General features: G+C 38.2%; 1 protein-coding gene across 1 annotated transcript in view; it reads right to left on the minus strand.

Annotated features, from left to right (window-relative positions):
• The window catches only part of LOC122802423 (phosphatidylinositol 3,4,5-trisphosphate 3-phosphatase TPTE2-like), a 1666738-nt gene that overhangs the window by 32335 nt on the left and 1620900 nt on the right, over positions 1–13503 (minus strand). The window contains exon 16 of the mRNA XM_044072043.1: positions 8646–8741. Within this exon, the coding sequence (XP_043927978.1) occupies positions 8646–8741 (96 nt within the window). The remainder of the gene's footprint in view (positions 1–8645; positions 8742–13503) is intronic.

Below are 13503 nucleotides of genomic sequence, written 5' to 3' on the forward strand. Positions count from 1 at the left end.
AGTCTAAACACTGTCACTAAATCTGCTTCTATTATTCAATATGCTGACGATGCTATTCTTATTTGCTCTACTCCCACACCATAAGAACTCCAAGATAAACTGCAAAAGTCATGTCTAGATATTGAAAATTATCTAAATGAACTTCAGCTCATCCTAAACCCAAACAAAACAAAATTAATGATCTTCTCTAACAAGAAATCCAAGCAAAACCACCTCCTCTCTCCATCTACTCCACTAATGGCCCTATAATAGAACCAGTTAACCAAACAAAACTACTTGGTGTCACGATAAACAACCTAACATTCAATAAACACATCACTCACAATAAAGTCAGTTCACATCAAACTTGGTGCTCTATATAGGGCCAAGCCTTACCTTACTCAAAATGCCAGACTAGCCACAGCCAGATCCCATCTCCTATCTACTCTTCTCTACTGTTCTCAACTTTTCACTAACCTGCACAAGTCTGATTTACTTCTACTTGATTCTTGCTAAAACAAAATAGCACATTTTGCTGCTAATATACCCAACAGGACCCATCATTGCCTTGCTCTACAAAAATTACACTGGCTTGAATTTCCCAATCTGTTATTGCTCAATCAGCTCATCACTGCCCACTGTATTATCCACAAACCTGAAAATTGCCCTGCACTCTCCAACCTAGTGCAACTAAATACCAACCCCCGGACCCTTAGATTATCCAGTAAACTTATACTCATGGTTATAAAGTCCCATAATTACTTTGGTGACTCTCTCTTCTCCATCAAAGTAGCCAAACACTAGAACCTATTATGCCAGAATATCTTAAAAAACACAGATCGTTATAGCTTCAAAAAACTCCTAAAGGAATACCTTATTCAACAATGGCTATGCTCCTATAATACTCCTGGCTAGCTTATCATGCCTTCGATCAAATGTTTTCTATTCTATCTTCTTGTCTTACTTCTACCAAATGAAAATACCACAATGGTTTTTAGCTATATATCTAATGAGTTTCATATTACTGTCTGTAGTAAGGCTTAAGAAATGTAATGTTTTCTGTTTTACATTCACCTTTTTGTAAACTGTGATTGTTGGCAACTGTCAAACGTTTTGTATATTGTTTGTAAATATTTTAAAAATGTTTGTAATCTTTTTGTACTATTGTTATGGAGCTTATCTCCCTGGGTCTCTGCTGAAAACGGGCTACTTGCCCAGCTGGACTCTACCCAGTTAACACATGTAAAATAAATAAATAAAATCTATATAAATACATTAGAGTACAATTTTTCATTCATAGTTAGTATATTGTTATAGAACATCATGTTACAGGTAGTAATAAAGCCATTTTCAACATATGTATGCTGATTATATGGTTTCAAGTCCAAATTTTGACAATAACTTAACCAATATTACCTTCTCCATTATTGTTCTACAACATGAAAGTATACTTAAGGGTCTGTATGACTCTGGCTTAAAAAATGCACGTCTCTAATCTTTAGGAATCTCCCCATATTTATATGGCCTAGTAAATAATACATATAATGGTACTGTAAGTTCTTGTTGAAATGATCTCAGGTCATTATTAACAATTCTGTTACCTCCATGTGCTTTGCTTGGATCCAGTTTGCATAGTTCTTTTTCAATATAATCTAATTTGATATCAGCATCTGAATTTATCTGGATGTCACTAGGACAACTTACCACCCTCTTTGTAGTTTAGTAACTATTTTTGATAACTCCAGAGTACAAAAACTTTTAACACAACAACTTAAGTAACAGAAAGCTGAAAAGGTTTTTGCAGACATAGGGAGCGTACGATAAGAAAAATAACTAGAGATCCTATACACATATTAGAGGAATTTCGGAAATGTTACAGAAAACTGTATAAAGGAGAGGAATGTGGAAACGAAGAAAAAAGCACAAACGGAAATATTCATGGAAGCCGTTAATTATGCCAAGGCTAGAAGAAGATGAGGCTTAACAATTAATACCCAAGACAGGAAGAGATGAAATAAAATGGTGATGTAAAATCAATCAACTACGAAGCTTCAAGACCAGATGGTATATCTGGGGAAGTTTGGAAGCTGGGAGGGAGGCAATAACAGCATTTTAAAAGCTGGGGAAGCACCAACATCTTGAAAGAAAGCTGTGGTGGCTATATTACCCAGAAAGGTCTAAGAACCTACAGACCCTGCTTTATATAGACCAATTTAAATTTTAAACCATTGTTATAATGTTATGTCAGAGAATGACAAAAACTGATGTCAAAATTAATAGATGCGGATCAATGTGTTTTTGAAGGGGTGGCAAACATTTGATAGCAAGAAAAAAAACAACGATCTTGAGGGAAGCAGAATATAAGATGACAACACGATTACTTTCTCTGCATAAAGACCCACCAGCAATCAATAGAGTCAGCTGGGGGGTAAGGTGGTACAGGGTTCCTCTCCAAAAAGCTGTGTTTGACTAGAGGAACCAGGCAGAGGTGTTCTGCTCCCTTTTTTATTTTTTGCTTTATATTTTGAACATTAGCACAGAAAATAAGGGACTTACAAATTCAAGGATATAACTAGTATGGTACTCGAGAAAAGTTAGCTTTACTTGAAGATGACATTTTGTACTTTATAAATCCCGAAAAGGACTTTTTTGTGTTGTGGAATATTTTTAAAGTGTTTCAGGTCTTTTCGGGATATAAACATTAATCATGATGAAAAAAAAAAAAAAAAAAAAGCTATGGCAGTAAACTACATTGCCACACACAAATCGGTTCAGCAACACCCATATTTATGAGGGCACAATAAAATTAAGTAACCAAGTGTATGAATAAAAAAAAAAAAAAAAAAAAGATTTTATGGCAGCTAAGGACACGTGGAAAGAGACTAAACAAAAGATAATACAAAAACTCGGAAACTGGAAATTCTTGATTACAGACATGGATAGTAATATACACATAGTAAAAATGTTTTAGTCCCTTAAAATGTGTTTGATGTGCATATAAAATTATTAACCAGATGAACAGTAATTAATAAAGAGTTGGAAGAGTTTACCTGGGAGAGGCTGAGGGCAAGAATTTAATGGGATAAGTTGATTCTTCCCATAAAACAAGGTGGTTTGATATTGCCTGATTTGAAGGGATATTTTGGAGCTCCACAGTTAAGGCTTATTCTACGTAACAAAAGCAGAATGTTACAAATCAAAGTGGAGGGGGGTGATAATAAAATGGGGAGAGTTCAAGAAATAAGATAGTAGGATTTTTGATGCAGGTCCTTAAAGGGAACAACAGACAAAGATTATATTTCTAAAGTAGCAGGAAACATTCTGAGAACTATGCGAAGTTGAATGGAGATTTTAACAACAGGGATGACAACTGCAAGGGTACAGCAAATAGGCAAGAGGAAGCTGGTACTTACTGCAGCAAAATTAACAAAGGAACCAAAGTACTGGGAGCAAATATGTAGGGAGGGAAAGTTAGTGTGTGATAAGACCAAGCAGAAGTCTGGACTGCAGGTTAGAGACTGCCTTCCATATCAGGGACTGATAAGACTATAGGGAAAGAGTAAAGGATAGGGGAGTGCTAAGTGAAAGGATCATCTGTGATAAGGTTTTCAGTTGAATCAAGATGAAAAGCAGCTGTTAGAAAAATGGGGTTTTAGAAGGGCATATAAAATGTTGTGTGATAACTGTAAGAATCGAGGTGGTGGTTAGAAAAAAAATCTGATGATAGAATGGAAAAGCAACATACAAAAGAACAAATGAAAGACAACTTTATGGCTCCCACGTATGTAACAAAGTCCAGAAAGTTTACGATTTTTGCTTAAAAGTGTTTGCATAAGTAGTGTATTCCTCAATCACACTTCAGAGAATTTTTCCTCAGGTACACAGCAAATGTGGGAGTTGTGGTGAGAAAGAGATACAACTTTGAATGAGTTCTGGGAATGTAACAAGTTGGCAGATTTTAAAAATTCCCTACAGTGTTTTGTAAAAAATGTTGGGAGAGCAAACTGATAAGGAAACGAGTCTTTTGAGCAGGGCTATAGGATCTGAACTGCCTAGACATAGTAAAACCATATTAAGTTTAAAGTTGCTGACTGTAAAAAAAAAAAAAAAAAAAAAAAAAAACTGGAAAACAGAAATCAAAATCTAAACAAACTAACTGAAGAATTGAATACTATAATGGAGATAAACCGGAGTCGAGATCCTTAGAAAAAAATGAAAAGCAAATTAAGAAGTCAGTGGAACCTTTGGGAGTAATACATGCAGAATAATGATAGGAAGAGGAGGAATGAGGTTTACGGGAAGAAAGGAAGGAAGGAATTAAACATTTTACATAATGTTGGAGTGAAAAATAACTGTTAAAAAGGAAATATGTACAGCTCATAGAAAGGTCACTATAGTTTGTCTTCATTTATATTAATGTATTTGTACTGTATCAATGTTTCAGTTGTGATTTAATAATGATTATATAAAAATAGTGAGCTGTCAGTTCCTGCATTAAATAAAGTTAGATCTGCTTACATGAGAATCATGTCTGCACACTCCTGCTGAGCTTAACTGGAATTTACTGAATAAAGAAAAATGAGATTTATTTACATTTTGGTTACAGGGGTACAGCAATGATCAATTGCAGGCTCAGCCTGGGTTATGATCAAACTAACCACAAAAGTCAACAAATATCAATAGAAGCATAATAGAACACACGCTGTAACAACAAATATCGACAGAAACATAATAGAACAGCTATGTGTGTCTTCCCCGCACTCCCTATGTCTTATTATAAGCCTAGAGAAATTTAGAGGTCCGTAATTTGTAGTTGTACTACACATGGCTCAGCTCACAGCAACTTAGTCTTGAATGAACTCATGAATGACTTTTGTGCATCATTTCCATTTCACAGTCTTCCTAACATGATCTGTTAAACATATCAATCAGAGAATACCAAGGTATTCATAGAAAGTTGTTTTCCACAGACCATTAATAAATCTTTTGCATCCAGGGCCAGCCTTAGGTAAGCCTGTGCCCTAGGCGAACAGGGTCCATGGTGCCCGCCATTGCCAACCCATTCTAGCCTACTCACACTAAAGGTACCTTTCTCCTAAGCTGCCTTACTATTAATTTTTTCCCTGCAGTTATTCATTCAACATGATCTAAGCAAGACTGCACTATGATAACTGTAGAGGAAAAAACTACATTAAACCAGGAATCTGGGGGCCACAAGGCCCCCAGAAGCCATGGGTGTTCTAAGTGCTCTCAGGTGTATTTATAGAGTTTTTCTTTTCTTTTTAATTTCTTTCATCCACTGATTTCCTGAAAAAAAAAGACATGATCAAGGGAAGAAATTTAGTCTCTTTCCAACTTTGTTTTTTTCCTGCATCCCTTCAGGACATCTTAACTAACCAAGACTAAACTACAATACCTGCAATGGAAGTAACAGTATTAAGCTGGAAGTCTGAGGGCCACTAGACCCTCAAAAAGTATGAGGTTTCTTGATGCTCAGATATGCATTTTAGAGCTTTTTAAACAAACCTTTCATCCAATGACTGCCTGAACAAAAACCATGAGCAAGGAAAGAAATGTAGGCCAGTGTTCATTGTTACTGTGCAAATGTGGTAGGGGTATTTGTGATGTTTGTGACTCAGCGTAACTAAGACATGATTTATAGATGCCATTTACACTAAATGCACAATGCCTGCAATTCAGAGTAAGCAAATTAAGTACAATGGCACATAAATTAGAAACTGTACAGAGAGATGTATGTTGAAGTGTTTTTGCGATTTATAGTCCAATACTCGTACCATATGTACATCCATTGTTAAAATTGCCGAGTCTCTGATATCTACTTTGCAGTTCACAAACTTGCCCCCAGCAATCCCTTCAGTAGTTTAAACAGGCATGCACAAGCATTTCAAAGGCACCAAAAAGAATCATATTCCCCAATGATCCATTCAGTAATTTGTCCATATATGCACAAGCACTTCAACAGCACCAAAATAGATCACTTCTCTCCCAGTGATCCCTTCAGTAGTTTGTCTACATATGCACAAGCAAAAAATGACACAAAGTAAATCCTATTCGTCAACAACTCCTTCAGCAATTTGACCATTATGCATAAGCACTACATGACACCACAGAAATATTTTTTTCAGTGACCCGCTCAGTAGTTTATGTATGAACAAGCAGTAAATATCAGCAATATAAGTTTATCGTGGCTCATTTTGAGCTATTTCATATTAATATTTCAAAGTTCATGGTTTCCTAACTCCACTTAACCATGGTGTTGTTAAAATATATATTCGTGTAAGTTCAGGTCCTTTACATGTTTTGAATGCAAATGAAGCTCTTTTACATTTATCTGTATGAATTGGAGTAATATGCCAATGTTGAAAGTGCCTCATTGATGTAATATAGCTCCCTCTAATTCTTACTTTCAAACACTTTATACTCAGACACATTTAAAAGTGTTTTAAACAAATCTTTTCATCCAATGATTGCCTGAACAAAAAATATAATTACAGAAATTCAGTCAGCCTTCAATTATGCCTTTTCCACCATCCTATCAACACACCTTAACTGACAAAAACTACCAAGTAATAACAAAATTAAGCTGGAGGCTTCTAAGCACCCAGAAGTCCTTGGGTTACAGACCCTCCAAGGTGCATTTTAGAGCTTAATTCTCAACCTTTTGATACAAGTTGCACATACCAACGAAGAATGATACATTGCGCTCGAGTGACCTTTAACACACGAGGTGGTGGAAGGATGCTTAAGAAAAACAAATTCTTCTAGAGGAATGGTACTTGTCTGCACTGTGGGACACAGGTGGTAGATGCTAAGCTCCTAAGTCTGTATGACGCCATATTTTGTTGATATTTATCCAGGAAGAATTTGTGTAAACACATGGCATTCTCATTTTGTTTTGCTAGAGTCACACAAGTTTTTTTTTTTGACAAATGCAGGGAAAACGCTTAATATGGGGTACACAGCCAACTCAAAGGGAAGTGGTTTGGCAAAACAACTAGAAATTAAAAATTTTTCCAGGTTGCATACTAGTACTGCCTCACTTGAGGCCTTTTCTTGAATCCTGCATTTTAAACAGAACCTCCTTATATCTCAACATGAAGGGAATAAATATATTAATGTACTGGATTCACAGCTCACTTTTATAGAAAGAGCACCTAAACATTTCATTTTACAAAGTGAAAACTATCCAATTCCTCCTGAAAAAAGGCAGTCTTATGCTTTCTAACCAAACTGCTCATCAAATAATACAACAGTGCCCTGTTTCAGGAAGGGTGGCAAGTTCCAGGGTTGCCAGATTTCAGACTGGTCAGGTACAGACAAAGTGAAGACTAAAAAAAAAAATAAAAGGTCTTTCACATTAAGTGAAGACTAAAAAAGGTCTTCCATGCTAGGTCTTTAATGCAGAACATCAGAGCCCGGGCCAGTCAGAAATAAACACAGAGCTACTTCTGTTTAATGCGAAACATCGCAGTTCCGCACAGAAGTAGCTCTGTTTTGTGATTTTTGATTGGCCCGTACACCAGTATATGGGCCAATCAAAAATCGCTGAACACAGAGCTACTTCTGTTTAATGCAGAACTGCGATATTCCGCATTAAACACAAGAAGCTCTGTGTTTAGCGATTTCTGACTGGCCCGTATGCCGGTATACAGGCCAATCAAAAAAACAAAACAAAGCGGAGGCTGCCTGGGATTTAAACTGGCAGTGCGGGACTCGGGATCAGGCTGCTGATCTCAGGACAGTCCCGCCCAAATAGGGACGTCTGGCAACACTGATTTTCTTATTGTTTTTGACAACTTTTTTTGAGGACATTAGGACAGTCTCATGTCAGGAATGGTTAGAGACAGATGATTGGCTGTAATGGGTCAATTGGCACCAAAATATGGGCAATGTATGTGCCCAGAAAGCCTCTACCTACTTCTTTTGAAAAGAAGATGGAGACAATCACTAAACCTACCATTTACTTAACAAAATAAGTTTCAGTAAAGTCTGGGAAAGGTATATCACAGAAAAATGCTGTATTATGTGACAGTCGATAAAACCCCAAATTACCTTCTTCAATTAGAAGAAAAATAGTAGATCATCTTGCTTTGCTGATATCACAACGAAGGGTGTATTAGGACAACTTCTTTATGAAAGACAACAAATAGTAGTACCTTTTTCCTTATGTCTTTAGTGTCCTGGATGACTTTTTTTTTTCCTGGTACTATATATTTTCGTTTAAGTCCTCAGCAATGCAGAATCTGGGCTAATTGCCATGCTTTATCCAGAATTTAGCCTGAATACAATTTCCTGAATGCTGTTGGGCAAATGATTTCTAGAGAGCTACAGAAACCATTGAAATGAAAGAAATGAAAACTGCAGCAGCACTAACTTGATCAAATAGTGGAGAAAATATGTGGCATAAAGAAATGCAGAAGCACAAAAACTGTCCCCTGACTTTAAGGCCATGCATGCATCAGTGCCAGCAATGAACTGAATACTAGATGAGAAACGTAGGTCACATAAAACAACTGCTATGAAGAACTTTGCCAGAGTGCGACTCAGCAGTTACATGTTCAGAATGTAAATTTCTGCTTCCAGAGATTATCCTGAAAGTGATCAGCAAATCTTACTGTTTACAGTATCAAAACAGAATTACTTACTGCACTAGATTCAAAGCGAACTTTAATGTCTCCAGATAGAACAGGACAGTTTTCCAGTCCAATCACAGCAGCATCATTTTCAGCATCAAAAAAGAGCTATGGAAAATAACAAACAGTATAATCAATATTTGGTTCAAGTCAACAATAATGTTTAAAAAAATCAGGCCATCTCTTTCAGTGTTTTCAAGGCTGCAATTCAAGTGCTCACGTTTATCTTCTGTATTAGAATCTCTTTGTAGACACAAATACCCAGCACATACAATCTGAGCATGTTTTCCAACTAAGACAATTTATTTTATATGGTTAACTTGTATAATGAAAAAAGACAAACTTTGTAGAGAAAACCACTTTATAAAGAATAGCAAAGCTTTCGGGTAAAACCCTTCCTCAATACTAATACAAACAGAACAATCTGAAGTGATTTAAATACAGGTCAGAAATCACATGACTAGCAGTCCCAAAATCATGTGACAACAAACAACACAATTTAAAATACTAGATACAAGGAATTATATATAAAAAGAATTATATATAAAAATATAAAGAATATAAAAAAATATATAAAAGAACATTCAGCATCACAATCTAGTACGTTGTATTTTAAAAAGCGCAGGTTTCAAACTAACCATACACATGCCTTACATTAGTTCTTAATCTTCTCTTTCAACAGTTACCAATAAATTTCCTTTATGGAGTTCCACTTTTTGCATTTTAAAACTAACTCAAGGCATCTTTTCCATTAAGACCGCTCTAATGGCACGGTGGTAGGAGATGTATCCATGGCACTGAAACTCAGTTCAGAAACATGTCCAGGTACCACAGAGACAGCTAATGAGAGAAGCTGCCATTTCAATTGCTTTTCCTTGTGAGAGGCACTAGATGATGTCTCCCTTCTAATCATTCCTCTAGTTGAGGCTGCAGTACAGACATACATGGCACCAATAGATTATGAAACAAAGGGGTACTCCATATTCTTCGAAAAAGGGGATAAACACTCAGAAAATGTTTGACACACTCATACTGAAGGGCCTCATAATATTTCTGAGGTCACCAAGGATGTAATGAAGTGCCAGCAACAGACTGGTCCCTACACTACTCCCAGGCATAACCTTAAGCTAGCCTTAGACAGCAGACCATGCAGGAGTAAAAAAAAGTCTGCCAGAAGGAAGAATACTATTTGAAGTCCTGGTGATTGGTAGAGGTCAGACTAACAGTCCCAGAACAGGAGGAGAGCATGCAGCGAGCCCAAAGGATGTAAACTATAACCACTCTAGGAGTCACTACACAAGTGTACTTAACAGTAATCCTTAGTGCTGAAGCTCTGGATGTAGAACTAGCAATATTATGAAATTATGTTGCAAAATATATTATATTTTAATACTAATAACACAAGTAACATCGTTATGACGTACTGTGCAAAAAGTGTTGTATTGCACGTCCTGGTCAGCATTACACTCTAGTACAGAAAATAACTTTGCACTATGACTACCACGGAATCCTTAAGGTGCAGGTTCACCACTGCAAAACAACTGATTATGTGGGTATTAGGACTGCTTGGCTGATAAAATTCCCCCAAGCTGCTTGGAACCCCATCCCCAAAATTATCATCTTGTACCACAGATGCCTTGCCAAGTCAGATGTTCTGCAGTGACATTTGAGCAGCACAACAAATAAGGCAACATAAGAGAAAAGGGAAATTCAGACCTGCTACCTGAGACCATATATCTCATTTCCTCTCTACTTTCACTGTATTGTGTGAGTAATCACAAAATCATCATTTTTGAAATCCCTCCCCTTCAACTATTTAAATTTATTGGCCATCCTACTGTATTCCATAGTACCAGAATACAAAAGTGACCACCCCTTTCAACCCATCTTGCTGTTTTAAAAATAGTAACTCTCCACTAAACCTTAACTTTTTAAACAGGTAAAACTTAAGTTACCTACTTTCACATCTAACTTCTCTAGTTCACACTGCAGTGTGCATTTTTTTTCCATCTTACCTTTAAGCATCCTTGTGACTAGCACTTTCTCTAATACCTGCTGGAAAGCACTAGGAAGCCTTAAACTGATACAAGCACTCAACTCTCCTTGTTAATAAGGAGAAATTAATAGTAGGCACTAAACAGCCTATAATTGCAAAGTACCTTGCTAAGGTAAGGGAAAAAGTACAGTTTTGTACCTACCATAAATGCAGATGTTCGAAGATCCACATTGCTGCAGTCATAACCTGTGGGTAGTCCGCTGTCCTCGGTCGGCCCGAATACCAAAGTGTTAGGCTGGCATCGGTCATGGTCGCTCAGATCTGACGTCAGTACGCCGTGGTACTAAAGCGCATGACCGACGCCATATCCTCAGTCTTTCTTGCCCCAGATGTCAGAAGGCCTTAAAAAGAAAGGCCATAGCCAAAAATGGAAAAACACCCAATCACCCATGTAGAAACAATATTTACAACACAAACCACACAACCACCCCAAACTACAGAGGGGAAGGAGGGAGGGTAAACTGGACTGCAGCAATGTGGATCTTCGAACATCTACATTTATGGTAGGTACAAAACTGTACTATGTTCTTCATCTCACATTGCTGCAGTCATAACCTGTGGGTAGAATCCCAAAGCAAAGGTAAAGGGAGGTTGGCAAAATCATAAAGCATTGGGAGCTGCTAACATGCCCTGTAAAACTGCAGTGGCAAACCCAGCCCTAGATTTGGAATAAAGAGGGAGATGGTAATGTTTAGAAAAAGTGTGCACTGAACTCCAAGTAGCTGCCTCCAAAATATCTTTAGTAGCTACTCCCTAAAAAAGCAGTAGAAGTGGCAGTCGCCCTAGTGGAATGAGGTCTGATTCCAGCCGGAACCTCCTTACCATGATGAGAATAACAAAAAGCAATACAATGGCCAATCCACTTAGAAATAGTTTGTTTTGAAACAGGTTTCCCCTGAGAACCCAAAGCAAAAGAAATAAACAACTGTTGAGACTGCCTGAACCCTTTGGTTCTGCTCAAATAATAACGCAACTGCCTGTGGATATCCAAAGAGTGTAAAATTTTTTCCCCCTTATTTTGGGGATCAGCATAAAATGTAGGCAAATGAATAGATTGGTTTAATGCCACATTAGAAACAACCTTAGGCATAAAAGTAGGGTTAGTACGCAGGGAGACCCTATCCTTATGAAATATCAAGAAGGGTTCAACTGCCATTAGAGCCTGTAATTCAGATACCCTTCTAGCAGACGTAATGGCCAACAAAAAAGCAGTCTTCCAAGACAAAAACTTCAACTCCGTAGTAGCTGCAGGTTCAAAAGGAGGTAAAGTGAGCTTTTCCAACACAAAATTGAGATCCCAGGAAGGAGTAGGAGCTCACGTGGGGTCTTATGTTTTTGCCCTCTAAGAAATTGCTTAAACAAAGGGTGAGAGAATAAAGGAGGGTCACAGTCATAGTGAGCAGAAATGGCTGCAGCATGAACTTTTACAGAGGAGAAAGACAAACCCTTGTCTAATAATTCTGTAAGATACTTAAGTGAAACACTCAAATTAGGCACAGAGACATCAAAGCTCTTTGTTTTGCTCCAAAGAAAAAATCTCCTCCATTTATCAGCATAAACTTTCCTGGTACTAGGCCGTCTGGCCTCCAAAATGACATTCAAAACTTGTTGAGGAAGCTACGACCCCCCAGGGTCTAAAACAGAATATGCCAAGCTGTCAGATGCAGGGACTGTATCCTGACATTGCGGAAATGATTGCTTGCCTGGGACAAAAGGTGTGGAACTGATGGCAAAGGCCAAGGAGGCTCCCGTACTAAACTCCTCAGCAGAGGGTACCAGTGCTGACGTGGCCAATCTGGAGCTATTAGAATCATGCAAGGCTTGTCCTGTCTGACCTTCAAGAGCACCTTGGGAAGAAGAGGAGGAAAGGCATAGACATGAAGGTTGTTCCAACTGAATGATAGAGCATCCACTTTCCAAGCTTTTGGGTGAAACAGCTTTGTGCAAAACTTTGGCAGTTTGAAATTTAGTGGAGAAGCGAACAGATCTATGTCTGGAGTTCCCCAAGCCACCGTCAACTGTTGAAATACATGAGGATCCAATTTCCATTCGTGGGGATCCACCATCTGTCTGCTCAAAACATCTGCTAAGGAGTTCTGTGCTCCCGGCAGAAACCTTGCCTGAAGAGTGAGGTGCAAACTGAGAGCAGTCTCCCACAAAATCATAGCTTGTCTGCAAAGAGGGTACGAATGGGTTCCCCCTTGATTGTTGATGTACCACATGACTGTTGTGTTGTCTGTTTGAATCAACACCTGTCCTGGTTGAAGTAGATCCTTGAAGGCCATCAGGGCAAATTGGACTGCTAACATCTCCTTCATGTTGATATGCAAATGTTGTAGTCTGGGAGGCCACGTGTCTTGAACCCATTTCCCATTGAAGTGTGCTCCCCAAGCCATGTCTGAGGCATCTGTCGTTAAGATCTGACTCGCCTCTGGTCGGGTCACAGAGAGTCCCTTGTTTAGGTGACATTCCTGAGCCCACCACAAGAATTCCCTTTGGATGCAAGGTATTATCTGAATGACAGTGTCCAAATCGTGGCAGTGTTGAGTCCATACGCTTTTGAGATACCATTGTAGCTTCCTCATATGCAGTTTGGCATTGGGAAGCGCCAGAATACAAGATGCCATTAACCCCAAGGCCTGAAGGACTGTCCTTGCAGTCAGCCTGGACCGTAGAGATAATTGCTGGAAGTAAAGGGCAAGATTTCTTTGTTTGTCCGGGGTCAAACGCCATCTGAGAGGCTGTGTTCAGTCTCACACCCAGAAAGCACATGTCCTGAGAGGGTACTAGACTGGACTTTGTTTCGTTCACAGA

Source organism: Protopterus annectens, chromosome 5.part0, assembly GCF_019279795.1.
Source record: "Protopterus annectens isolate FY-2018-M chromosome 5.part0, PAN1.0, whole genome shotgun sequence".
NCBI classification, from domain to species: Eukaryota; Metazoa; Chordata; order Ceratodontiformes; family Protopteridae; genus Protopterus; species Protopterus annectens.